The sequence below is a fragment of the Hibiscus syriacus genome, unplaced genomic scaffold, assembly GCF_006381635.1.
Source record: "Hibiscus syriacus cultivar Baekdansim isolate YM2019G1 unplaced genomic scaffold, ASM638163v2 tig00110109_pilon, whole genome shotgun sequence".
In the NCBI taxonomy this organism is placed as follows: Eukaryota; Viridiplantae; Streptophyta; class Magnoliopsida; order Malvales; family Malvaceae; genus Hibiscus; species Hibiscus syriacus.
Genome location: NW_024062593.1, coordinates 885,548 through 912,509, shown reverse-complemented (window position 1 = coordinate 912,509; position 26,962 = coordinate 885,548). Strand labels below are relative to the sequence as shown.

Sequence of the window (26,962 nt, the reverse complement as noted above, 5' to 3'; positions counted from 1 at the left end):
TCGCTTTTTCCGAGGCTTTAAATAAGAGATCTGCATATAATGTAATTAGATTTTTTAATAGTTTAAGTGGATTAAGGGAATGTTTTTCTAGATTTTTTTAATTTATTGATAATATATTGCAGATGTAGTTATACAGATGGACAAATGTATAATTTTATGTTGGGGGTCGGACATAAAATTTTAGGAAGGGTAAACCTATAAAAATTTAGGGACTGAAAATAAATTATCAATAAAGATATAAAGAAAATATCTAAATTATATAAGAATTCTCTTTTACCATTGAAGTCATTCAATAAGTTTAATATAATGATATGTTTAATGAATCTAGTTCCTTAAGCAAAGTGAACATTCAATGAAGCAATCGTGAATCGTATGACGGAAAGTTTATTTATGTTTGTTTATTTATTAAACGAACGAGTATGAACTATATTTGATATTTGTTTAATTAAATGAATGAACACTAACAAATTAGGGCTCGTTCTTTTATTTATGTTCGTGAACATTCGGTAATTTGTTCAATTATGTTTGTTCATTTGTATTCATTTATATTCGTTAGTTTATATTCAGACAAGTCTCCAGACTCGTTTAAAATATTAAAACTTAATAAATTTTAACCTTAAACCCACTACTATTTTAAAACCTAAACAAAAAATACTCAAATCAATTAAAGAAAATATAAACCCTAAAATTATTAGGAAATAAAAAAACTCTTATAAAATATAAACCCAATTAATTTTATGTTCGTTATTTTACGTTCGTTCGTTTGTGTTCATTTATCATTTTAACGAATGAACATGAACGAACACAAACAAGCTACATTCTTTAACGAACGAACACGAACAATAAAGTTTGTTCGTTTAGTTGTTCGTGTTCGTTCGTTTGTCCGTTTGTCCGGTTAAAGTTAAACGAACGAACACGAACAGACTCTCGTTCGTGTTTGCTCGATTCATTTACAGGCCTAAGTGAATCGATTGAGTAGCCTCAGTGACTAAATAGAGTATTGTTTTCCTTTGAGGTCCTTAGTTCGAGCAACTACGTTTGTTAGAATGTGTGGGTTATCAATAATTAAAGAAAATTATGAAAAAAATCTTATAATCACTAGTATTATTAAAAAAAAAGGCGAATGTTTAGCAATGTCAACGCCCATAAAGGTTGTAACATTATTATTATTATTGTTGTTATTATATTTACAATCAGGTAATGAACCAAAATTATATAATGAAAGAAATCAATTTGTCTAACTTTAAAGTTAATAAAGATCAAATAAATATTTAAACTCAAAACCCGAGAGATGTAATTTGATCATCACTAATATAAATCAAGTTATCTCAATAGTAAAAGAATTGTTGTTATTTATTGAGGTTTCGGGTTCGATACACCACATCCGGTAAAGGATCTGACGCTAACACATCAAAACAAAATCAACAAAACAAAGCAGTCCCATATTAGCCGGATAAAAATCCAAATCTAAGCCAGAAGAAACGATTACCCCTTTAATTCTCTTCAATTTTTCACGGAGCTCAAATTCGGCCAACTTTGCTACTTCAAAAGCTTCCTTAAACAGCATGCAGCTTCCTTTTTACAACCCCATCGACATTAAAATTTTATTTCGCCCGACCAATGTAGGAGATCATCTCGAAGCCGGATTGATCCCCTTGCAAATTAGCCACCAAACAATCAAAGGTTCTCATACCAGTATATTTCATTCCAAAATAAATCAGCCCCTATACGAATTGCTAACCATTTATTGTACTTTTTCCTATTATGAATACTCAGTATGCTCATGTTCAACGATTAGATCCTCAAGAAAGTCGATAGGATTCAGCCATCCAACCACCAACTACCTCCTGCTGGCTCCCAAGTTGGATAACCACCATTTTTACTCAACAGCAAAACCAGATATACAACCAAACCACCACATAGGCTAACAAGAACAATTAAGACAGGAATAGCAGCCCTTGCCAGAAACACGCATTACACGAAACTCAAATTAAAAGTTCTTTTTCATTCTTTTATTATTTCGTTACTACTGTCATTTATCCCAAGTTAATATTATAGATTTGAGGCAACTACAACCATCTACAGAAGAGATATTGACTTATTCATTTGGCTAACATTACGAATATAAAAGAAATGAGAGCCCCTTTTGATGATTTGATTAATTCTAGTTTACTGAATTTGATTTGGTCGAAAATCTGAATACATATATCACGCAAGCCAATGGCTAGCTGTCAGTTTAGGGCTAGACAGTTGGCAGTTCAATGAAGCAGTCTACATCTAATTATACATATAAACTATTTGAATGAAAATACGTTTTGACTTAAATATAAAATCTAATAAATTTTTTGATGATTGCTTATCATTGTATCAAAATATATAAATATAAAATACTAGGTCTTTGATCACCTTAAATCAAAACGCGCTCGCCATTGCAAATTGCAAGTTGATTCCTGTGCACGGCAACGAATTGGCCCTTGCTTGCATGCATGTTTAAGCTAAAGCTCTTAAATTACTATAATTGTATACCAACTGCACCTTCCTATGCCGGTTCCTCATAGCTGGCTTTCCTTACTTCTCTATGTTGACCGGATTTCCTTTGGCCTATAAATAAACCTTGCTCTGCTCTGCTCTCCCCATTCCACAAAATCATAAGCAAACACAAGATCTTGTTTATTATCACAATGAAGAGCGGTCTCACCAACCCCAGATTCTTCCTTGCTATGGCAGTCATGTTTGCCATGGCTGCTGCATTGTCCCATGCTCACGGTACTCGAGTTGGCTTCTATGCAAGATCATGCCCTAGAGCTGAATCCATTGTTAGGTCAACGGTTCAATCGCATTTCCGTTCTAATCCAACCATTGCACCCGGTTTGCTTAGGATGCACTTCCACGACTGCTTTGTCCAAGGATGTGACGCCTCCATCCTCATCGATGGCCCTAACACGGAGAAAACCGCCCCTCCAAATAGACTGTTGAGAGGCTACGAAGTTATCGACGATGCCAAAACGCAGCTCGAAGCTGCATGCCCCGGTGTCGTTTCATGCGCCGATATTCTTACTCTCGCAGCTCGTGACTCCGTCTTTCTGGTAAATAGTACTGCGTTTTCTCAATCATATAATAATATACTACTAAAAAGAAAAAATTGTAAATTAATCCTACGACTGGCTGATTATGTTTTTCATATACACGTATATGAAATGCAGACGAGAGGAATTAACTGGCGGGTGCCTACGGGACGCAGAGATGGGAGAGTTTCATTGGCATCGGATACTTCCAATTTGCCTGGATTTACAGAGTCCATTGATTCTCAGAAGCAAAAGTTCGCTGCCTTTGGTCTCAACACTCAGGATCTTGTTTCCCTTGTTGGTAAGCTATTTTACCTCAGTGTTCAAATTTCGAAAGTTTATATTTCTTCTGGTAGGGCTAAACCTTTAATGTTTCTTTAACCTATTGCAGGAGGACACACCATAGGGACTTCAGCTTGCCAGTTTTTCAGCTACAGATTATACAACTTCACCAACGGCGGTCCCGACCCCACAATCAACCCGGCGTTCGTTCCTCAACTGCAAGCTCTTTGCCCGCAAAACGGTGACGGCTCAAGGCGCGTTGATTTGGACACCGGTAGTGGAAACAGGTTCGACACGTCGTTCTTTTCCAACTTGAGGAAGGGCCGGGGAATACTTGAGTCGGATCAGAAATTGTGGACCGATGCCTCCACCAGAACCTTTGTGCAGCGTTTCCTGGGTGAGAGAGGGTCGCGTCCGTTGAACTTTAACGTGGAGTTCGCAAGGTCCATGGTGAAGATGAGTAACATCGGTGTGAAGACGGGCGCTAAGGGTGAAATTAGAAGAATTTGCTCCGTCATAAATTAATTTGAATACACTTAACGACAACGATGATTCTTTATTATAAGCAATAATTTTAACATTCTTGATGTGTGAGTTGAAATTGTAAAAAATATTTTCTTTGTATTCAATAAGAAATAAAAAAATTCGTGCACAAATTATTGTTTTATATATAATTTTAATAATTTAATCACTCAAATATTATTTATTATTTGCATTTTATTTTTGTGCTTGAAAGCAATAATAAATTTAAAAATATTTTTAAGATATGCATACATGTATTAACAATACAAATTTTTTATATGTAGGTATACATAATTTTAGAGTAAACGTAATTAATAAAATAAATAAATAACATAAAAAATTATATTGTAGGGTGGACATTTGTCTGCATAATTAAAGCATGAATATGTCACCATGTGAGAGTTGGAATTGTATAAACTGTTATTTGCTATTTGTATTATTTCTTAAAGAATGAGTATTCTCAAGATTAAACTAATAAAACGAATGACTTATGACTTATTTTAAAAATGTAAATATTATAAAAAAAATGAAAAATTGTAAAAAAATAAATAAAATTGTTATATTTTTATTTATTTATTGTTGGTTCAAATTGACAATAAATTAGAAGTTTGAGACTAAATGAGATAAAAATAATAATTTTAAGGATTAAATTAATTGTTTCTAAAAAATAGGGTAAAAATTGTTATTAGACTCTTTAAAAATTAATTTTTCATTCAACAAAATAAAATCATACGATTAAATTTTTTTGATTAAACCTAATCAAACAACTCGTAAAAAGTAAATATACAACGAACATTATTATCAACATTGAATCTATGGATATTTAGTCATGTCAGCAGTAATAATAATATTTTGTTGACAACCAAGTATGAAATCTGGATTAGACAGTGGGAGGAATCAGGATGTCTAACTTTAAAGTTAATAAAAATCTAATAAGTGTTTAACCTTCTATATTTTTACGTGCCACATAATTCATCATCTTTTCTGATGAAGCCAACCTTGCTGACGATCCAGTAAAGAGAGTGGGCCAACCTCGCTCCTCCAAAGGTTGAAGCTTTTATGTGGAAATTAGTTCAATCTAGAATTCCAGTTATGTCAGAGCTCTTGAAGAGGGGTGTTCCAATCCAGGGCGACGTTCTGTGCGTTTTCTGTAAGAAGAATTTAGAAGAAGTAAACCACCTATTCATTCACTGTGATGTTCTTTGGAAAGCTTGGCAACGCTGATTTGCACTTTGGAACATTTCTGCTGTCGTCCCTGGAGATGTTAAATCCTTCCTTATGTGATCCGTAAATCCCTTAAAGATGTTTGGCTCATGGCGTTTAGCGGGTTCGTGTGGACGGTATGTCTGTGCAGAAATGAGGCTCTGTTCCAAGGAAAAGCTTCTGATTCGAATAGAGTTTTCGATTTAGCCGTATTGAGGATCGGCTTCTGGTGTAATTGTAAGTGGCCAGAGTCATTTCCAAAGGTCTAGGATTTTGTTAGATGGCCTACAGGTTTGATTTCCGGGTTCTCTTAAGGAGTCATGTTATTGGTGTTTTCATCTTTGCTTCCTGCTAAATGTAGTCTGTCTGGTTGGCTGAAGATGTAGTCCCGAATGTTGATATCTGTTTGATGCTCTGCTTTTGCTTCGTCTTCTGCTGTTGTTCTGGTTGGTTCTGTTGATTTTTGAGAAGTACTAGATATGAAAAAGTTTATTGGTTCGGCTGTGTTGTGGTTCCACTGTAGCCTTCTGCGCATTGGTGATGGCTTTGTGTGCTTCCTTTTAGCTGGTGTCCGTTTTAGCTAAGCATGCTGCGTATTCCTTGTGAATTAAAGTGTGCGTTAGTCTTAGTTTTGTTTTGTCTGTTCTGATACGGAAGGGTGTTGCTGATCGCTGTTGTTTTGTTGTTTGGGCGAGTTGGTGTTTTTGGCTTCTGTGGGTCTCTTGCTGCATTTCGTTTCTCCACAAATTTGCTACGGGTTGGAGCTTCGGATGGGGGTGTGTTGCTGCAGTTTGGTGCACTCCCGGACTTACCCTGGTAGCGTTTTGCGCATCTTCATTGGTGCATTGCTGTCTGCATTAGAATTATAGTTCGCCTTGGTCGTTTGTCCTAATGTGTTCATAGCTGTTGCTTTTGGACACTGGTTTTCCTTTTGGCACCTGTTGAACTGTAGTTCTCCCCATTTCTAGTTTGGTCTATACCCTTAAGTCGTGAATCTGATTGTATGTAGTATGGGTTTGGTGTATGTGTATTGTGTAGTTTACTTCTTTTGTGAATCCTTGATTCGTGGGTGGGTTATTTTTACCATGTTGTGTGAGCAGCTTGTAAGTTCTGGATCTGTTGTTGGTCATCTTCTAGGAAGATCTATTGTATTGAATTGTTGTTCCATCGACATGGCACACTCTTTTTCCTCCATTAAGATTAGAGAGTTTTTTAACGAGGTAATGTCTATACCTTATTTTGTAAGTATTACTTAATAAAACCGTACAAAACGTTCAGAAAAAAATTGTATAAAAACCCTTCTATATTTTTATAAGAAAAAAAAATTAAATATAAAATGACGGTTTGTTTAATTAATACAACACTTTTAGAAAGAGTAATTATACATTAAAAATATAAATAATAAAACAAACTTAAATGATATTATTTTTCTTAAATAAAAAACAAAAATTAATTAATTAGATTTTGACTTAATTCATTTGATCTAAGATTGTGAATATACAAGAAAAGGAATTATAATAGCCATTTTTGACTATTTGATTAATTTTAGTTTACTAAATTTGATTTGGTCCAAAATCTGAATACATTTATCAGGCAAGTCAACGGCTAGCTGTTACTTTAGGGTTAGCCAATTGGCAGTTCAAGGGAGCAGTTTATATCTAATTATATGAAATAGAGTAAACTACGCCAATGGTGACTGACGTTTGGGTAAGTTTTTGTTTTCACTACTTATGTTTCAAAAGTTACAAATCGGTCACTAACGTTATCGTTTGTTATAAATTGGTCACCCGTCGTTAACCGGTGTCATGGAAAACACACGTGGACCGTTAGCTGTTTACCTGGAATGCCATCGTTCAACATCTTTTCCCTTTAAATAAAGGGTAAACTACACAAATGGTCACTATTGTTTGAGTAAGTTTTTGTTTTCCTCACTAAAGTTTCAAAAGTAACAAATTAATCACTAACATTATCGATTTGTAACAAATAAGTCACTTTCCGTTAACGACCGTTACTCGAGTAACGAGATGCTGATGTGGCATGTTAAACCTATGACCTGGTATTGTTTTGTCAATGTTTGACTACCAAAACTTTTGATTGACATTTAAGGAAAAAGTTTGAAGAAAAAAAGTAATCTTCCTCTTCATTCTTCTTCTCTCTTATTCATATGGTGGGATGTAACTGTCCTGGTTTTTAAATGAAAACGATATACGAGATGGATATAAGATGTTGGCTTGGACTCTAAGAAAATGGAGTTCTCAACCATTCTCCATAGTCCTCCTTCATGTTACTTACAACATTTCCAAGGACTTTGTTGACACCCTATGTAAGTTAAAAAAAAAACCAAGCATCTTGAGTTTAATTCTTTTTTTCTTCTTCATTTGATCATCAATTTTTCATCTTCTTCATAAATCGGGAAGCTTTCAACGAGTGTCGTGAGTAAAGAGAAGCTGAAAATATTGAGGAAGTATGAGCAAGAGAAGACAGACAAGCTATTCTCCAAGAATATAGCTTTCTGTGGCAAGATTTTGTTCTATATGCTTATGGCTGTGATGGTTTTATTAGTTTTTACTGTATCTCCATTGATTTGATAATAATAGTTTTTTGGGGGGGTTTTTCATAGGTAAAAGCTGAGAAATGTGATGAACCTATCCACCAGCTCATAGTAGATTTGATGACAACAAACTTGTCATGGTTTGACATTCATGAAATCTTCATCATGGTATGAAAATTTTCTTAAATTTTGAATTCCCACTGATTTTATATTCAAGTCAGGTATTTCCATGAATTGATTTATGTACCATAGGAGATCAAAGAGTGTAATAAGTGTAGAATTCTATGTTCATCAAAACAGACCTGGTTTTTGTGAGCTATACGTTATATGTGGGGGGAAATTGGTGGTCCTCAGTGGAAACATCGATGAAGAGTATATGAACGACGATCGAGAACCTATGGTTGCAAAAATAAGAGAAAAATCAAGCATTAGAAACTTGTTGAAAAGAATTTTCAGTGATAATTCCTCTCTGATCAGACGATAAAAATGGTCATACCCTCTATCAACTAACCATGATTCAGCTAAGAATCGATGGGAAAATAATGTGCATGAGCTTGAAGATTATTTCCAGCATTTGTTGTCTCTCTTATTCATGGTGGGATGTTTTCCTCAAGTTGGCAAAGAACGACGTGCCAAACCTGTTTCCACTACCCGTGTCCAAATCAATGCGCCTTGAGCCGTCACCATTTTGGGGGCAAAGAGCTTGCAGTTGAGGAACAAATGCCGGGTTGATTGTGGGGTCGGGACCGCCGTTGGTGAAGTTGTATAACCTGTAGCTGAATAACTGGCAAGCCGAAGTCCCTATAGTGTGTGCGCCTGCAACAGGTTAAAGAAACATCAAAGGTTTAGCTAACCAGAAGAGATATAATTTCGGTAAAAACTATCCAACATTAAGGTAAAATAGCTTACCAACAAGGGCAACAAGGTCTTGAGTGTTGAGACCGAAGGCAGCGAACTTTTGCTTCTGAGAATCAATGGACTCTGTAAATCCAGGCAAATTGGAAGTATCCGATGCCAATGAAACCCTCCCATCTCTGCGTCCTGTAGGCACCGGCCAGTTAATTCCTCTCGTCTGCATTTCATATACGTATGAAAAATACAATCAGCAAGCCGTTGGATTAATTTACAAAGTTTTTCTTTTCAGTAGTATATTATTATATGATTGAGAAAACGAAGTACTATTCACCAGAAAGACGGAGTCACGAGCTGCGAGAGAAAGAATATCGGCGCATGAAACGACGCCGGGGCATGCAGCTTCGAGCTGAGTTTTGGCATCGTCGATAGCTTCGTAGCCTCTAAGCAGTCTGTTAGGAGGGGCGGTTTTCTCGGTGTTAGGGCCATCGATGAGGATGGAGGCGTCACATCCTTGGACAAAGCAGTCGTGGAAGTGTATCCTAAGCAGACCGGGTGCAACGGCTGGATTAGAACGGAAATGGGATTGAACCGTTGACCTAACAATGGATTCAGCTCGAGGGCATGTTCTTGCGTAGAACCCAACTCGAGTACCCTGAGCATGGGCCAATGCAGCAGCCATGGCAAACAAGGCTGCCATTGCAAGGAAGAACCTAGGATTGGTGAAACCGCTCTTCATTGTGATAGTAAATTGAAATGATAAGAAATAAAGAGATAAACTAAGAGAAAAGAATGGTGTTTGTAATGGTTGAATACTTGTATTTGCCTATGATTGTGTGGAGTGGGGAGAGCAGAGCAGAACAGGGTATATTTATAGGGCAAAAGAAACCCGGTCAACATAGAGAAGAAGTCAAGAAAGCCGGCCATGAGGAAGGTGCAGAATAATAATGAGATGGTACATAATTATAAGAGCTTTTAGCTTAAGCATGCATACAAGGAGGGGCCAATTCGTTGCCGTAGACAGGAATCAACATGCAATTTGGAATGGCGAGCGCGTTTTGGTTTCAGGTGAAGACCTACTATTTTATATCCAAGAATTTATTAGATTTTAAATTTATTTCTTACCGAGTTTAAAACTTATTTTTAATCAATTATTTTAGTATATAATTTATGGTCAAAACAAATCCTATTAGATGCAAATAATAAAATGACTAACTATCGATATATATTATTAATGTGACATTTCCACATGCGTTCAATTGTTGGCATGCCATATAACATATCATTACTTTAAATGACATGACATATGTCACATCAATAATTGAATATATGTAGAATTGTCACGTCAACAATATGTGTTGATTGTTAATAAATTAACGATTTTCATCTAATATGATTTATGTAAAACATTGAGGTTAAAATATTTAAAAAAATGAATAAAAGATAAATGATCATTTGTGCAAATATCAGGGATAATTTTATCGTTGTGCCATTTATTTTATATATCCAAGATTTGTTTTAGATAGTTGAGATTTGTGTTTTTTAATAAGTTTTTTTTTTTCATTTTTTTATAAAAATGTCAAAAGTTTAATCTTCTCCGGTATAAATTTTAACCATACTTTTAAAATATTTTTCTATGATTGAGTTTATTATCGCTCCTCTAGTCGATGGAAACTTATTCTTTTATTGATTTTCCCTTCAATTTGAATCCTTAAATTGATTTTTTTTTTGTCTTGGTAGATGAATATAAAAATGGTTGTCCCTTAATAGGGTAAGGGGAGGTAAGATAATAGGCTGTCCCTAATATCAGGTTGAGAACAACTTCCTTAGAAGACCTCCGAATTATGAAATGCCCTCCGTAGATGAATATAGTTACTCATAATATGTTATATTAAGATGTAAACAATATCAAGAATGGTACTATTCAAAAAAATACTGATCCTCACGTGAAGCTGAAACACGGCTGGCGTCGCCAGTAGAATTTGAAAGTTGTTCTTGCATGCTTTAACAAAAGCTCGTGCATGCGAAGTATCATTGAATTCCAACTCATCATTATTGACTGCCGGCTCCTTATAGGCTGCTTTCTTTACTTCTTCTCTAAGTTGACTATATTTCTTTTGGTTTTAGCCTATAAATAAACCCTGCTGTCCTCTATTCGTTCCACAATATCTTAAGCAAATACAGCCATTTGACACTCCAATATCTTCTCTCAGCACTTGCGTCTTATCATTTCAATCTACTATCGCAATGAAGAGCGCTTTAACCAACCCAAGATTCTTCCTTGCAATGGCAGTCATGTTCGACATGGCTGCTGCATTGGCTCATGCTCAGGGAACTCGAGTTGGGTTCTATGCAAGAACATGCCCTCGAGCTGAATCCATTGTTAGGTCAACGGTTCAATCCCATTTCCGTTCTAATCCAGCCATTGCACCCGGTTTGCTTAGGATGCACTTCCATGACTGCTTTGTCCAAGGATGTGACGCCTCCATCCTCATCAATGGCCCTAACACCGAGAAAACCGCCCCTCCTAACAGACTGCTGAGAGGCTACGAAGCTATCGACGAATCCAAAACTCAGCTCGAAGCTGCATGCCCCGGCGTCGTTTCATGCGCCGATATTCTTTCTCTCGCAGCTCGTGACTCCGTTTTTCTGGTAAACATTAATGCGTTTTGTTGATCTTATAATATACTACTGATCAAAACTATTAACTAACGCGATGGCTGACATACGTATATGAAATGCAGACGAGAGGAATAAACTGGCAGGTTCCTACAGGACGCAGAGATGGGAGGGTTTCATTGGCATCGGATACTTCCAATTTGCCTGGATTTACAGAGTCCATTGATTCTCAAAAGCAAAAGTTCGCTGCCTTCGGTCTTAACACTCAGGATCTTGTTTCCCTTGTTGGTAAGAAATTTTTCCTTATTGTTAGAAAGTTCATATTTCTTCTGGTCAGCTAAACCTTTGATGTTTCTTTAATCTGTTGCAGGAGGACACACCATAGGGACTTCGGCTTGCCAGTTATTTAGCTACAGATTATACAACTTCACCAACGGTGGTCACGACCCCACAATCAACCCGGCATTCGTTCCTCAACTGCAAGCTCTTTGCCCGCAAAACGGTGACGGGTCAAGGCGCGTTGATTTGGACACGGGTAGTGGAAACAGGTTCGACACGTCGTTTTTTGCCAACTTGAGGAATGGTAGGGGAATACTGGAGTCGGATCAGAAACTGTAGACCGATGCCTCCACCAGGACCTTTGTGCAGCGTTTCATGGGTGAGAGAGGGTCGCCGGCGTTGAACTTTAACGTGGAATTTGCAAGGTCCATGGTGAAGATGAGTAATATCGGAGTGAAGATAGGCACCAACGGTGAAATTAGAAGAATTTGCTCTGCCATCAACTGATTTAATTACTATCAAGTGGTTAATGAGTATGTTGGTTCTTTGCTTAATTACCTCAAAGCTAACAAATTCTTTTGTCTTTTGTTTTAATTATAAGATTAAATATGTTTTGATGCATTTTAATGATGTTAAAGATATTTTTTAATGTATAATTGTACCCTTGCATATTTCGATGGAATTAATATTTGGATTTATCCTATAGTATTCCTTTGCACTTCCAGATTTTAGCTTAAATTTTATGCTCGTTTAAAACTAACTAATGAGTGAAAGAATTAGTTTAAGATAAACTAAACATATCGAATTAAATTCATTCAATAGAATCAATTTAATTTAATTAATTTTAATTTTAAGTTAATTAAAAAAATCAATTAAAAGTTTTTATCCAATATTTTGTATTAAATTAAAACACTATTTTATTTTTAAATATTCATATATTATTAAAAAAATATTTATTTTAAAAATATAACATATTTTTTAAAGGGGGTGTTTTGTATGATTAATAACCAAATCATAAATACACCAAACACACAAACTAACCATTATTCTCAGCCACAAAATACACCAACTAACCATTATTCTCCTTCTTGAGAATTGGTTGTCCCTTGTTCCCATATGTAATGAGATAAGGGGAGGTAAGATAGTAGGCTGCCCCCAACACTAAATTGAGAACAATTTCGTAGGAGACCTCCAAATTATGAAATGCCCTCTATGGGACTCGATCCCACAACCTCAAGGTTAAGAACCTTGTGCTCTACCAACTAAGCTGGATGGTCATTTTCATTCTCCTTCTTGAGACAACACAACTAATACCACTTAATAGCCACACTTGAAACTTGAAAAACAGGACACTACAACAGCAGCAAATACCAAAAAAACACGAAACAGAGCAACAATTTGACCGGATGATCACCCAGCAGCAAGCTGATTAGACACGAGCACTCCTTCAGCAGAGACACCTTCACTGAGAACAAACTAAACAGACACTGCATCACTACTCCGCTCACCACTAATCACCCAACAATGCCTGAACAACAATCGTCTGAACTATGCTAGCCCAAACCGCAGAGAAAACACGTAACACCAACAAAACAGCCTGCTCCACTACAAATAATTCATTCCACTTGTCCTTTCAAAAAAATAATAATAATTCATTCCACTCGACTAAGCAGCCTGAGCGAGCAACCGAACTCAAACAACCAAGAAAACAATCGCAATCAGTAGCAAGAAGCAAACTACAAAACATATTAGAACCATCTCCGCACAACTAGATTCAAAATAACATACAACCAATGAAAAAAATAATAAAATAGATCCTTCCCGACTCGCTCCACCAGCCACCAAACAGTACCGAGCTAAGGACTAACCCCAAAAGCAGCCAACTCCACATCCCCCGACTTCACACACCAAGACAATGTTAACCACAACTAATTGCAACACATGGATCTCTAACGAAATCCTGAACCGAAGGACTGGAACTCGGGCATCGATTATTCCACCACAATCTAGCTCTCAAAGCTGAAACATTGGATAACAACACACTATACAGACACATTATACAGACAAGTGTTTAAACTCGAGCCCTCTAATATTTATATTGAACTAAAATACTATTTTATTTTTGAATAGTTTAGGTGCTTAAAAAGCTGTATATATTTAAAAAATTCTTAACCTATTAACAACATATTTACGTACGTAACTGTTTAAACTCAAAACTTTTTAGGAGAACAATATGCTTTTACCAATAACTCCTCATTATGGATTCACCAAAATTTACTAGACTTTCGCATTATCTTAAATTCTAAATAGTAAACCCAAATTCAAATCCTAAATATATCTTATCCTTTATAAACATTAAACACAAACTCTAAACTAATCATTTATTAAAATCAAAAGTTAAAAAGAAATTAATTACTTTTATGGTTAATAAATATTTAATATATATAATATTTTATAAACATATTTCATAAATTAAATAATTTTAATTTATTTATATTTTAGTGTAAGTATTACAAAATATATAACATCAATTATTAATGCATGTTCATTTATAAACTTTAAAATTTATTCAATTATAACCATTTCACATTATAAAAGTTAACTTGCATGTCTTATGACAATAAAAATGATATTAATTATTTCTTTTTAAAATATATTATAAGTATTATTTTATTAACATAAGAAATTAATGATTTATGTTATAAATTTTATTTTAACTAAATTATTTTTTAAAATATGTTATACTTAATTTAAATATAGATCCCTTCGTACATTTATAGTTAATTACATTATATGTCCCCAAACTATGATATTCATTATAATTAGACTTTAAACTTTTGAATATTTTAATTTTATTTTCAAACTATGATTCTCATTTTAAATTAGTCCTGGAATTTTTAAAATATTTTAATTTCATCCTTAAACTATGACCATCTTTCTAAATTAATCCCCAAACTTTTTAATCTTTCAATTTCATACCCATATTCACTCAAATATGTAATTAGTTTCAACCATAGTTTAACCTAAAATTTGTTTTTTTCAAACATATAATAATATAACTTGACCTAATGATTTTTCAACAAGGCATGTGACTAATATATACCTATAATTTAGGATAAAATTGAAATGTTTAAAAACTTTAGGGACCAATTTTGAATAAATGTAATAAATTTTAATTTTGAAGAATTTCAAATTAGATTTTGGTTTGGGTTTAAATCGGCTGGAATTTAGATTAGATAGATTTAGATGTTTGACTGTCGCATATTATTAGGTTCTCGGAGACAGTATGGCGGGAGGAGTTAAGAGGAAGATATCAGCGGCATCAGCCAGGGCTCACACCAGAAAATCTGATCAAAGCTCTTCTTTCAAGCTTTCTCGAGGTGGGTTTTACTTGAATTTTAGTTTCATTTGATCCAACGGAGTTTCAAGCTTTCTGCACTTGAATCGCCATTTGCTTATTTGGTTGATATTTGATTAGATAAGCAGCTGTGAAAAAAAATCCTTTGCAATTCATTGTATTTCATCACTGTTTTGAAATTTTCAAAACATATATTTCTTTGAAATTGGCTTATATAACTTTGTTACATTTTGATTTCCACTGATCTTATACCTCAAACCGGTGGTTTTAAGGTAATAGCTCTCGAGTAAGTGATCGGATCAGTTTTCATTTCTAACTTGTTATGATATAAACATTAGAAACGACTCTGATAGATAGGTGTAATCTTGATTCAAAGTCTTGAACAGTTGAGCACTTTCTATGTGTGTGTGTGTATATATATTTGTTAGACTTTGTGTCTCGAAGTCTGTTTGAACAGATCCGAAAAGTTTGTGATGCAACCCCTAGTTTAATAAAAATAGGGTTTTAGAACTGTATATATGTTTGATGTACTCTCGTATAATCCTCTTTTAATTTGCCTACTATAATGAAATTCTTCTCCCTTGGTTATAGCTGTGGTTTTTCATTTTTAATTTGCTAGACATGTTTTTGACTGAGTAATGGCCTGCTGATGTTTTAGGATTGTGTTTAGGATAAAAAAGGGCTTTGTACATGCAACTACCCCTTTGGTGTTCTTGCACATATTGTCTGACCGACTGCCATTTCTAATTCCGTTCTTTTAAGGTGGTCCTCACTGATATGTGAGGTCTTAATAAAGTGCTAATGCATGTTAATGGTTATATGCAACGTCCATGCCCTTGAAAATATAGTAGACTGTGGAGATTTGACATATTGCTAGTTATCCTCTATGGTATGTGGCGGTTGTTAACCTTTAATCCTTCTCGGCTGCTTGTTGCACTGCTTGGTTATATGCTCTGAGTTATAGCTCTCTGTGAACCTTCACCATGCTAGTTACTCTTAATGAAAATACTTGCATTACAAGGTAGAAGTTTTCAGGTATATTCAAGAAAATAGTAGCTGTCTTGTTTGTGGGGATTTTGGCATGGATTTACCAGGTGATCCAACCACCTGCGCCGAAGATATGTGGTTCCCCGAATGGCCCCCCCTTGACAGTACCGAGAATAAGGATAAAAGATGGGGTATTTAGCCTGCAAAGAATACGGTGTTCCAACGGATGTGGCCAAGTATAAAATTATCTACGTGCATGGTTTCAAGTCTGGTAGGCATAATGCTTATGTTGCAACTACTCTATCTCTGGAAATTATTGAAGAGTTGGGGGTCTACGTTGTGTCTTTCGACAGACCAGGTTACGGGGAAAGTGATCTGAATACAAAACAAACAGTAAAGAGCATGACAATGGATATAAAGAGCTTGCTGATCAGTTAGAACTAGGATCCAAATTCTATGTAACCGGTTATTCCATGGGAGGGCAGGCAATTTGGAGTTGTCTTAAGTACATACCTCAAAGGTTAGCTGGAGCAGCGCTATTAGCTCCAGCTGTTACTTATTGGTGGCCTAATTTTCCCGCAAATGTATCAAATGAAGCCTAAAATCAGAAGTCAACGCAAGACCGGTGGGCTATTCGTGTTGCTCACTATGCCCCCTGGCTCGTTACTGGTGGAACACTCAGAAAGTGTTCCCTGCGTCTAGTGTTTTATCCGGCAGCTCTGATGCTTTGTTGAGTCAGGCGTCGCAACAAGTTACGCAACAAGGAGTGTTTGAGTCCATCGTGATCTTATAATTTTACACGGTGCATGGGAATTCGATCCCCTCGATCTAGCAAATCCATTTCTAAACAACGGGGGTTTTGTACACCTTTGGCATGGGGATCGGGATTAGATTGTTCCTATTACAATAAACCGCTACATCGCCGAACAACTTCCCTGGATTCACTACCATGAAATTTCAGGTGCAGGCCATTTCTTTCCTCTAGGTGATGGGATGTCCGATGCTATCATAAAGGCGCTTTTAATTGGAGAAAAATAGTGATGCACTCTATCTCAGGTTCTTTATCTGTTCATCTCATGCCTAATTTAATCACAAGTTTGTATCACATGGAGATGTTTTTTCTTTGTCCTGATATTCGAGTATTATTAGATGATTTGTTTTGAAGACTTGGTTGTTTTAACTTTGATTATGCATAACAAGGATGTTGGTTTTTGTCAATTTATCGGAAAATATGTCAATTTTCCATGCCATGGTTGAATGATTGGTTCTTTGATGTATGAAATATGTTTCAAATTTGTATATGTAAATATAAAAAAATTTAAAAAATTTACTAAAAGGAATACAGAAACAAATGTACATTACAATTTTTTTGTGTCACCGCAGAATCTTTAACCATTTGTTCCATTCGGACGTTGGCTTAAGTGTTATTAGTTAGGTTCGATTAATTTAATGATTAATTTTTTATTTAGCAACAAGGAACTCGTCGGAATATTTGTGAATTGAGTCCCAAATGCATTTAAACGAGTTGGCGAGTGCATTTAAACGAGTTGGCGATACTTACAGTCGCCGGTGCAGTCAAAATCTTCTTCAGTTAATGTCAAATGTTCAAAGGAATTACAGGAGTTGAGCAAATATGAGCTTGGCGATGTGCGAAAGTGGGTGGCCAAGCAAGGGCCACACTAAGTTCCTACAAGCAATTATATGGCCATGAGTTCGGTAAGTCCGTCAAAACAAGCAAATATGGGCAATGCGGGAAGGAACTTCGGGTTGTGATCCGGTACATACAAAAGCTGGAGAAAATTTCCGCGAAAACAATAGAGGAGTAAAAATGCGGATGGTTGAGAGTATGATTTGAATGGTGATTACCAGGTCGGGAATCAACATCAAAGGGATAAAACTTTTGCAACTAAAACAGGTATCTCTTTGGTAAACCTTGTGCTACGGGAATTCAAAAGCAACAAGGACAAGAATAACAACATTGTTGTTGGTATCTTGGTCGGGTTGATCAAAGGTTTCTGAAGACAATTTAGTGGAATATATATGTTTCAGGATCACGGCAGATTCGGTACAGCTCTTTCTCGGTCTTTTGACTAAGATCAGGGTCAGTAGTTAAAGGTAAGGCTCTCGCATTAAGCATCAACCAAGACCCCGATTGATTATATCTACAAGCTTACTTTTTAAATAACATGTGAAAGTGAAATGACTGGTTCACTTCCCATGGAACAACGAGCATGCCTAACATAGGCGGGATATGCCGATATGATAACAATCAGAGGAAATTCATTTAATAATTGATTTTACTTGTCACGAAAATTAATGTTCCACATGCGAAAAAAACCTTGGACCGACAGACATTTCAGTTCTCACAATTCTTGACTGCATTAATGTTGTAACTTATCAAACTTAACTAATATCGGAACATCTTCACAAAGTTTATTCATGGGAACAATTGAAAACTATTGATTACCTGGCCAGGTATCAGAATAACGATCAATAGTCCTCACATGACCAGAAGATTGACAGTTCCTCACTCGTTGGCAGGTCCATCCTCCAGTTGAGCGCTCCCGCCATCTAATGACGGCATGATGAATGGAATTGATTAAAGGGTCATTTTGTCACCGAAAAAAAAATACAGATGCAACACGAACATTCATCAACACAAGTTTGCTATGTCAAGTTCAGTAACTAGACATACCTTCACCATCAGATGGGGCACAAGGGGACTTCCTATATCGTGTTTGTTGTTGTGTGGGCTGAAGAAAAAAAATGCAGAAAAATAGGTAATCATAAGCATCATAGCATTACAAAATAAATTTGTAAAAAGTGATCAACTCACAGAAAGCAAAATTAGGATCTAAGAACTGTATGATTCATCATTAGTACCCTAGAATTAATTTTAGATCATATGATACGCTGCAAATGATTAGCTTTATCAAAATCAGAAATACCTAAGCGGACTTCAAAATACACACAAGAAAAATAGCGTACACGAAATAAAGGTAAACTGCATATGAACAGATCGTTCTTAAACCATTTTTTTTTCTTTATCAAAGGTGAAGTGTTTGAAATTACAAACATGAACAGCATAAAATCCTTATCACAACATGATTTGATACATTAATGTATCAGAAGTTCAGATCCATTCATGTATCAGAAGTTCAGATCCATCAATTTTGCTCTTCAAAATAATTATGGAAACAACCAATGACATCATGTTATACACTACTCAAATATTGTGTGCTACGATTCAAATCTTGGTAGATTACAAGATTCTTTTACATCATCTTCCCTTTTCCAACATAAATATAAAGCAAGCAAATCCAAAAACCCCAATCAATGTTCTGCATGGGCTTGGTCTTCCAAGTCCAACTCATGTTACTAAAAGGTCAAGAAACAATTTTTCAAGCCATTTAATCCAGTAGCTGAAGACCTTGAGAGAATCTAGATACTGCAATCCCTTTTGCTCCTCTAGACATGCAAAAGTTCTAGCCAAGCTGGTTTACTATTTTGAACCATAAAGAGGCATATTTGTTACCCAATTAAAGAGCTTTAATAAAGTAGATCAGAGTGGGCATACTAGGAAAGTGGACCAGATTGATTTAAGCTTTCTCTAAACAGTCTTATCCTGCAGCTTTAGCAAAGGACTACCTACTCTGTTGCTCTTACTAATCAATGCAATTAATAATAATTCTTAAAATACATATCCACATAAAAAATTCTCCATATTCAACCAAAAAATGCAGTTCAATGATGCCAAATCCTATAACACAAGAAGAGAATTTTAAATCAAATAATTTCACAAGCAATAAATTAATACCTGTAATTTGGGACGGAGGGCTTCAAGTGGTCCTTTCGGCTTATTAACACCTTGCTGTTGGTATCCAAGAACACAAGAAGATATTGGAAACTCCAGCTTAATCGGGATTCATTAGGAATTTAGCATTGCCAAGCTACGATAACCAAAAAAAAGTTGATTGGGATTTGGAGACTCTTTAAAGTACCTTTCCAAGTGCCCAGTCAGCAGAGTCAAAGTAAGCACGTTCATGGTCCTGACATAAACTTAGATGAGAATCAGCACAAACAAGTAACCAAAAACTTACAATTCCGCACAGAAATTACCTTAGAAATGAGTGGTGGTTTCTTGGGCTTAATCCCACCATATTTTTTCTTTATAGCTTCCTCCTAAATATAGAAATAAAAGAATAAATAAATCAATGATATTGTAATTAGATAATCACGGATAACTAAGATGTTTAATTAATCAACATTCCACAATGATGCAAGATAAGAGCACACCTCCTCTTGAGATGACAGCATGGATTTTTCAGACTCCTGTCCTTCTACTTGTCCTTGCTCCTTGTCAATCTCCATGCCTAAGATTAGTTCCTTGCAACCACCTAACTAATAGCAGCTATGTGTAGCACACAGGTGGTTTGCACAAAACTTCAGAAATGCTAAAACTTTGACAGATCATGGAGATAAAAAAAATAAGGTGGCAATGTAGAATAAAAATATAAAATCCAAGTAAATCAGAGGAAAAGCATCAACCAAAAGGCTATGGTACAAGTATTTACAGCTCTCAATGAATGCATATTCTACTCTCTACATAATCGAAAAAGCGTCAGCCAACTATTAGTTAAAGCACTTGATTATGATTAAGATAGTTCAATAAACATTCATATTCGAAGAATAAAAAACAGAAAATAAAGGAAAGAAATCTTGAGAGTCAACCATATTCATTCAATAAATTACAACTTTCCAGGCAGTATTCCTAAATATTTCTTATTGATGCATATTGTTATACATCAAAACCAATTACCCACAGTAGAAAAGCATTAATTAAACCATCGAACTTAGATAATCTGAATTAAAGAAATCAGATCCTTGAGTTAGAAAATTGAATTAAATACATATGACCCTAACTTTTAGAGTTTATAGTACATACAAATGAAAAACCACAGCAAAAACATTAAATCAAAATCTATAAATATACACTAAAAACTAGCCATTAAATAGAATTAATTTAACAGAAAAGGAACGAGATCCCTACTTAAGCTAGAAAATGAAATTAATAACATATGAAGATCCACACCTAACTGGCAGTCAAATCACAATTACATTAAAAAAACAGTAGATGCTAGTATATTTATATATAATGTTCTACAAATCAATAAGCAAGTAAATGAGAATAAATTGGCGTTAAATTTGAAGATCAGGGGAAAGGAAACGGGGAAACGAAAGAGATCGGGTACCTGAATTGCTAAACACACTGCGGAGATCGGAAATTGAAAGGGAAGGTTTCTCCAATGGCGTTGGATAAATGTATATATAATGCCTCTTCGCGTTGTTGAAATTTTTCGGTGGAGTTGTTTTGTATCCAGGAAATTGCGATAAGGGCATGCGTATTTTAGATTCTTCTATTTTAGCCACCATTCTTTTTGCAACTTTTTTTTTCTTTTTCAACTTAGATTCTTCCATTTTGGCCACCATTCTTTTTCAACTTTTTTTTGAATTCTTTTTTCTTTTTCAACTCATAATTTTTTTACTCATTATTACGAGCACACACCAAGCAAACATAGTTTTCGAACCCAAAATCTCTAAGAAGATAAACATTTCCTTTTACTAATTACCACTAATGTTATTCAAGGGTTCCTAATTACACGTTTAAATGATATTTTTTGTCATTAAAAGTTAAAAAACTATAAAATGACAATTATAAAATTATTACCATGACTTTATAATTATAATAAAGTTTGATAATTTTAAAGACTATTTTCAAAGAGTTTGATAATTTTTAATGATCATTTTATATAATTTATAAATTTTAATGATTATTTTGCAACTATTTAATAAATGTAATTACCATTTTATAATAACATTGTAAACATTCTATAATAATTTGATCAAATAAATGATTATTTTATAATTTTTAAAAGCGAGAATATTTTAGTGATCTAATAAACTTTACTCTAATATTTAATACAAAAAATATATTATTGAATTATATAACATATTTAGCATGATTTATTTCATAAACACAAAATAAATATATAATTTATAATCAAATTTGTTTTTAAAAAAATCTAAAAATAAGTATTTATAAAATCAAAATATTTAAGACATGTTTTATTTTCTTTTTCTTTTTTCGTTTACTCCCTAAAAATCAAAAGAAAGAATAACAAAAATCACATATCACACATTCACAAACTTCTTTTTACAAAGGTAACTTACAAATTATATCGAAATAAAACATTAAATACATTCACTATTCGTGCATTTACATTCATGGTTTCTACAGTTGCTTGCACAGTTAACGTACTTCTAGTCTCGCATTGTGCATCAATGGGCTGAGCGTAAATATAAGACGATATCTAATTCTGAATAGTGCAAACGGACATCAGAATGATATCACTACAACAAAAATAGGACTACGAACGAATGAATATAGAGCTGTTCTAGGTAAGAATGATATATCACTACAATATCAAAACTTTTAGAAAATTAACCAAACATGCGATGGGACAGCATATCGTATGCATTTGAACACCGCAGGTGTTAAACCGACACGACCCTGCAGGAAGGGCAGCAACAGCCCGCTACAAGCAGGCAAGGCAAAAGGCCAGGCAACTGCTAAAACCATTTTCAACATGATCCAACAAAGCAGCAACAGTCTGCTATAGACTATTACTTGGTACTCGCTGGTTATCCGCAAGCCACCACTCAACAGCTACAAGCCGGTCAACTGTGCTACAACTCAAAACAGTAAAGTGCGGGTAGTGGTTTAATATGATTAATGGAATACAAAAATCAAACATCTATAAGGTTTTGGCCCGACGTTACATTTTTAATTTTAGCTAACGCATCAGGTCTCATGCAAGAGAGCTCCATTAAACACAGCGACCAACAGGTCAAAAAATGTTGGGTCTTTTAATACCATCACAGCAACTAAGCCCCAAAGCCAATATTTAGAAATCAGAAGACCCAAGGATTAATCAGATGCAAACATTAGAAACCATAAACATAGAAAGCGTTCTGGAAACCAAGACATGATTAACAGCTCTTACCAATCACCATATCTTTCAGTTAAAAATAGTTAACAAACAGTCCCTGCAATCAGCGTACTGCAATAACCCAGCATCACAATCACGATCATTCATCAATAGATAAAAACAGCACCAACAGCAACATCATGGCCATTGCCCAACTCACTCTTTCCCCGAACATTGCTATAAAAGCCAACAGACGGTTTGAGATGAATCAGCATTTTTAGAAAATAATAATAATAAAGATTTTAAAAAGCAAGTATTAGGGAGCAAACTATGATGAGACTTGCATCACAGAATCTTTAATGGGTACTCAAACATCAGGCTACTAACTACAAAGTCAGACACCATGACACAGCTTACGTAATGGAGACAAAAGGTTCAGGACCGTCAATAAAAACACAAAAAAGTCCTACCAATACAATAAAACAAATGATAATTGAATGTCCTCAACATTAACAAAATAGCAACTGGCAACATGCTGCGTCAAATCTCAGGGAATTCCAATGGCATCTGCAAGATAACTCCTACAAAATACAAAAGCAGAGATATCAGCATAACTGGTTGCATTAACAATTTACACCAAAAAAATTGAAGACTAAAAAAAGTAGGGAGAAAGTAAACAAAATGGGGAAAATCTCACATCAATCTCCAAGTTTCAAGAAGAAGGGCTCCGTGAATCAGCAGGTCGGCCTCACGGTGAAACACTTCGAGGACTTGGAGACCGTCCATTGCGGTTCCGTCTATCAGGACTTTCACCCCTAGGTGAAACACTTCGAGGACTTGGAGACCGTCCACCGCGGCTCCGTCTATCAGGACTTTCACCCCTAGGTGGAGATGCCTTACGCGGGGAAGGACTCTTTCGAGGACTAGGACTACGGCGAGCAGGAGATGCACTGAATTACAAAAACATCACAATGAGTTAACTAAAGAAAATGGGGAGATAAAATAACTGATCGTCATGAATTGCAAAGTATAAACCTCCTTGATCGACTGCTACTTCGCCGATCATCATCATAACGACGTCTCCCTCTGCCTTTAGAATGGACAGGACTAGCACTACGGCTCCTGCTTCGGCGACGAGAGTCTCTGCCTTTCCCACGATATCGATCACGCTCATATCTGTCATAGCTTCTACTTCGGCTTCTTCTATAATCCACATCTTTGTAATGGTCATCCCGGTGCCTGAATATATTAAACACAGCAAACATAGCATATCCATGAGACCATTAAGAATAAAACCAATCCATATATGTTGTGTTATTCAAACAAGCTTAAAAGATATAATACATCCAACCAAGTAAGTACTGGAATTCCCTCCTGGAAATCAAATCAGATAAAGAATCAAATATTGAACTGTAAAGATATAAATGGGAAATAAACCACAATTAGTGCATTCAGATACTCAACACAGGAACATGCAGATAAATAAGTAAATCAATTTATCCACGTAGCACTGTCACCTTCATGCTACTACAAATCTAGAGTGCTTCATTTGGTAAGGAAAAAAATCTGTGAAAAACCACCATAGTTATCCCTTCATTTATATCTATATTAATACATCAGAAAAGTAGACACAAGACAAAGAAAATGCTATCTATCATACAAAATGAGAAACAGACAAAACCTGTCAAAGAAAAGGAATGCACAGAATAACTTACCTTCTGCGAGGATTGCAGCTTCTTGACCTTGGAAATGATTCAATAATCCTTCCTTTCTGACTGCAAAGGAAATTAACAAAGTGAGCATGCCAAACAAGCTTAAGACAGTCTCGCTACAGTGCTACACTGTAGATCTTAAGACAAATATTAGGAATATAAAAATACTAAAAGGATAAGGAGATATTCGCACAAAAAAATTTAAAAAAGAACACATATATCACCTCAAATGTTAAGTGAGCATGCCAAAAAAGCTTTTCAAACTTCCATTGTGGATACTAATGAGTTAATCACCAATACCAATTACTTAAGCAAGTGGACATCATCCCTGTTAAAGCCATACAGGGTGTTTTCCTTCATAATATACCTTCTTAAACAAGAATCAAATTCACATTTTCATCAACTAATTTCTTACTGCATACATCTCTACATCGGGCTTCAAATATGATCCAGTGAAGTATATATAAATGAATGACAACTAGCATACAACTTACATCCTCTCTGCATTAGGCCCATATTTTGCAAACTGAACAGTTATCTCCCGCCCATCGACGACTCTCCCTAAAAGAAGAATGAAATGCACAACATATTGAATCGGTTACCTGCATTTAATACAATGCCACGTCTAATACATATAAAAGCGCTAAAATAAATAGAAAAAAGGAGAGTGAACGTGATCAAAAAATGTACCATCGAGCCTATCTACAGCTTTCTGGGCCTCATCCGCATACTTGTAGCGCACAAATGCAAAACCTCGAGAATCACCAGTCCTACCGTCAAGTAAACAAAAGTTATTATATTTATAAATTCCCAACAACCAAGAAAGAGATGAAAAGAGAGAATGAACCTTCGATCTTTTGGAATGAAGATGTCGACGACTTTCCCGTACTTGTCGAAGAGAGGAAACAAATCATCAGCAGTCGTGCCTATACAAGTTCAAAATCAAACCAAATCGAAGGTTTCAGCCGCAGTATAAAGAAACTCGTAGACAAAGACAAATTGTTAAAAACCGGGCGAGAGACGAATAGAAACAAGCTTACGGAAGGTGATGTTGAGAACGAGAAGAGAGCACGTGTCGGTGATGTCGGGAGGGCCTGACCTTCCGAAGTGAGACATTGTCCCGATTGAGAGGACTAGAGAGGATGAGCGGGGAAAAAGTAACGTTTAGGGTTAGGGTTTGTTTGTGGAAGTTAAAATCAAGATATCTTTATTTTTTAGTAATAAAATCAGGAAGATTAAAAAACGTTGCGGATATTGGCCTATTTACCTAAATATCATCCTACAAATAATTAATTCTTAATTTAATACCAATTTAAGATTAATTTTCATATTAACATTTTTTTTATCACGTAGATAAAAATGTTTTATATTAGACACGCTCCGAAGTAAAATGGTAGGATCAAAATAATAAATAATTGTACGGATTTTGCCTAAAAAAATATAAATGATAAAAGATACAAATGATCATCTGATTATATGATATTGTTTTGTTTAGTCGTAAAGTTACAAAAGGATATCTAAATTATAGGAAGTTGTTTTGTTGATCCATCAACTATTAAAAATTATAAAATGATCATTCAATTATTCATTATGTTTCAAACTCGTCATTTTCCATTAAAAAATAATGAAACTCTGAGTTAAACGTTAATCTATTGACTAAGGTATGATAAAATTTAATCTCATAATCTCGAACGACAATTGTATATTAATCATCATGTTAACGTCTAGCTCAGTCGACCGTTAATTTTTTAACGGAAAATGATGAGTTTGTAACATAAGAATAGTAAGGTGACCATTTTATAACTTTTAATAATCGAGAGACTCAACACAATAACTTTTTATAATCAGATGACCATTTTATAAAATTCAGTAGACAGTAGGCTCAACAAAACATTATTATATAGGGGGATTATTTATGTACTTCACCTAATAAACAATGTGTGTGATATATGTCAACAACGTAAATATGAGCTAAATTGAACATCTAATACTCACATACCTAAATTTTATATTAAACCACTCAACGAATACATGCTTGAAAGGGTTACATTTAAAACCTTGAAAAAATTAATATCTATATAGTGCGAGATTTGAGAATCTCATGATCAAAGTTATTGATTATTTGGTTGTTAAAGATAATTCATAAACTTGATCAAATTGATGTCAGTATAACAATTAAAAGAAGTTCTAGATACTTAAGATTTTCTGTCAATCATTGTCTTTTGAAATATTTAAGATATAAGTATACAAAATTTTATTTAACTGTCGCATTAACATGGATATGATCAAATTTAAACAAGTTTTTGGCAATTCAAAATTAATAATTTTAGTCTCAAAATTCTTAAAGTTCACATTATTTAGATGTTGATTTTTTTTTATATGTTTGAACGTTGTATTTTAAAAATACACCGAGGGGTTGTTTGTTTACTTTAGAATGATTAAGCGCTGAATGATTCAAATGTTGAATGATTAAGAGTATATGTATGAATTAGCTCTGAATGTGACATGTTGTTTGATAATGGTTCTGAATCATTCAGAATGTA

At 34.8% G+C, this 26,962-nt stretch overlaps 5 protein-coding genes and 2 pseudogenes across 6 annotated transcripts in view; 4 read left to right on the top strand and 3 right to left on the bottom strand.

Moving 5' to 3' along the window:
* The first annotated feature begins 2,633 nt into the window (after positions 1-2,633).
* Positions 2,634-4,000, top strand: LOC120214944 (cationic peroxidase 2-like). Its single transcript, XM_039212746.1, has 3 exons — positions 2,634-3,086; positions 3,204-3,366; positions 3,457-4,000. Exons 1-3 carry the CDS (start codon positions 2,682-2,684, stop codon positions 3,870-3,872), a joined length of 984 nt encoding a protein of 327 aa, XP_039068677.1. The 5' UTR covers positions 2,634-2,681; the 3' UTR covers positions 3,873-4,000.
* A 3,203-nt stretch (positions 4,001-7,203) lies between these two features.
* The window catches only part of LOC120214941 (copper-transporting ATPase PAA1, chloroplastic-like), a 38,274-nt gene continuing 18,515 nt past the window's right edge, over positions 7,204-26,962 (top strand). The window contains 1 exon segment of the mRNA XM_039212743.1: positions 7,204-7,225. The gene's annotated coding sequence lies outside the window, so the exon portion shown is untranslated.
* On the bottom strand, positions 8,195-15,718 carry LOC120214946 (peroxidase N1-like). 2 transcript variants are annotated; one of them, XM_039212748.1, is made up of 5 exons: positions 15,714-15,718; positions 12,621-12,628; positions 8,810-9,188; positions 8,533-8,695; positions 8,195-8,439 (listed from the first exon to the last, which is right to left on the bottom strand). In XM_039212748.1, the coding sequence occupies exons 1-5, from the start codon at positions 15,714-15,716 to the stop codon at positions 8,210-8,212; spliced, it is 783 nt and encodes a 260-aa protein (XP_039068679.1). In that variant the 5' UTR covers positions 15,717-15,718; the 3' UTR covers positions 8,195-8,209. The 2 variants fall into 2 exon arrangements, with proteins under 2 accessions (XP_039068679.1, XP_039068678.1); XM_039212747.1 differs by lacking the exons at positions 12,621-12,628; positions 15,714-15,718 and having other exon boundaries at positions 8,810-9,214.
* LOC120214945 lies at positions 10,723-11,880 on the top strand (annotated as a pseudogene).
* LOC120214951 lies at positions 14,639-16,901 on the top strand (annotated as a pseudogene).
* On the bottom strand, positions 18,002-21,065 carry LOC120214949. Its single transcript, XM_039212750.1, has 7 exons — positions 20,971-21,065; positions 20,015-20,178; positions 19,838-19,900; positions 19,720-19,767; positions 19,536-19,589; positions 18,414-18,471; positions 18,002-18,289 (listed from the first exon to the last, which is right to left on the bottom strand). Exons 2-7 carry the CDS (start codon positions 20,087-20,089, stop codon positions 18,246-18,248), a joined length of 342 nt encoding a protein of 113 aa, XP_039068681.1. The 5' UTR covers positions 20,090-20,178; positions 20,971-21,065; the 3' UTR covers positions 18,002-18,245.
* LOC120214948 (serine/arginine-rich splicing factor SC35-like) lies at positions 23,026-25,640 on the bottom strand. The gene is made up of 8 exons (XM_039212749.1): positions 25,460-25,640; positions 25,267-25,345; positions 25,110-25,189; positions 24,914-24,980; positions 24,423-24,482; positions 23,743-23,946; positions 23,405-23,657; positions 23,026-23,288 (listed from the first exon to the last, which is right to left on the bottom strand). The coding sequence occupies exons 1-7, from the start codon at positions 25,533-25,535 to the stop codon at positions 23,456-23,458; spliced, it is 768 nt and encodes a 255-aa protein (XP_039068680.1). The 5' UTR covers positions 25,536-25,640; the 3' UTR covers positions 23,026-23,288; positions 23,405-23,455.

What these genes read in the sequence shown, in the direction of transcription:
- LOC120214946 (XM_039212747.1), bottom strand. Translation starts at nt 9,214, where the DNA reads ATGAAGAGCGGTTTCACCAATCCTAGGTTCTTCCTTGCAATGGCAGCC. An exon ending in CTCGTGACTCCGTCTTTCTG is followed by an intron (nt 8,696 to 8,809) that starts GTGAATAGTACT and finishes TATGAAATGCAG; the next exon opens with ACGAGAGGAATTAACTGGCC. An exon ending in AGACCTTGTTGCCCTTGTTG is followed by an intron (nt 8,440 to 8,532) that starts GTAAGCTATTTT and finishes AACCTGTTGCAG; the next exon opens with GCGCACACACTATAGGGACT.
- LOC120214949 (XM_039212750.1), bottom strand. Translation starts at nt 20,089, where the DNA reads ATGGAGATTGACAAGGAGCAAGGACAAGTAGAAGGACAGGAGTCTGAA. An exon ending in AACCACCACTCATTTCTAAG is followed by an intron (nt 19,768 to 19,837) that starts GTAATTTCTGTG and finishes AGTTTATGTCAG; the next exon opens with GACCATGAACGTGCTTACTT. An exon ending in CTGACTGGGCACTTGGAAAG is followed by an intron (nt 19,590 to 19,719) that starts GTACTTTAAAGA and finishes GGATACCAACAG; the next exon opens with CAAGGTGTTAATAAGCCGAA.
- LOC120214948 (XM_039212749.1), bottom strand. Translation starts at nt 25,535, where the DNA reads ATGTCTCACTTCGGAAGGTCAGGCCCTCCCGACATCACCGACACGTGC. An exon ending in GGGCCTAATGCAGAGAGGAT is followed by an intron (nt 24,483 to 24,913) that starts GTAAGTTGTATG and finishes TTTCCTTTGCAG; the next exon opens with TCAGAAAGGAAGGATTATTG. An exon ending in AGTAGCAGTCGATCAAGGAG is followed by an intron (nt 23,658 to 23,742) that starts GTTTATACTTTG and finishes TTTGTAATTCAG; the next exon opens with TGCATCTCCTGCTCGCCGTA.
- LOC120214944 (XM_039212746.1), top strand. Translation starts at nt 2,682, where the DNA reads ATGAAGAGCGGTCTCACCAACCCCAGATTCTTCCTTGCTATGGCAGTC. An exon ending in CTCGTGACTCCGTCTTTCTG is followed by an intron (nt 3,087 to 3,203) that starts GTAAATAGTACT and finishes TATGAAATGCAG; the next exon opens with ACGAGAGGAATTAACTGGCG. An exon ending in GGATCTTGTTTCCCTTGTTG is followed by an intron (nt 3,367 to 3,456) that starts GTAAGCTATTTT and finishes AACCTATTGCAG; the next exon opens with GAGGACACACCATAGGGACT.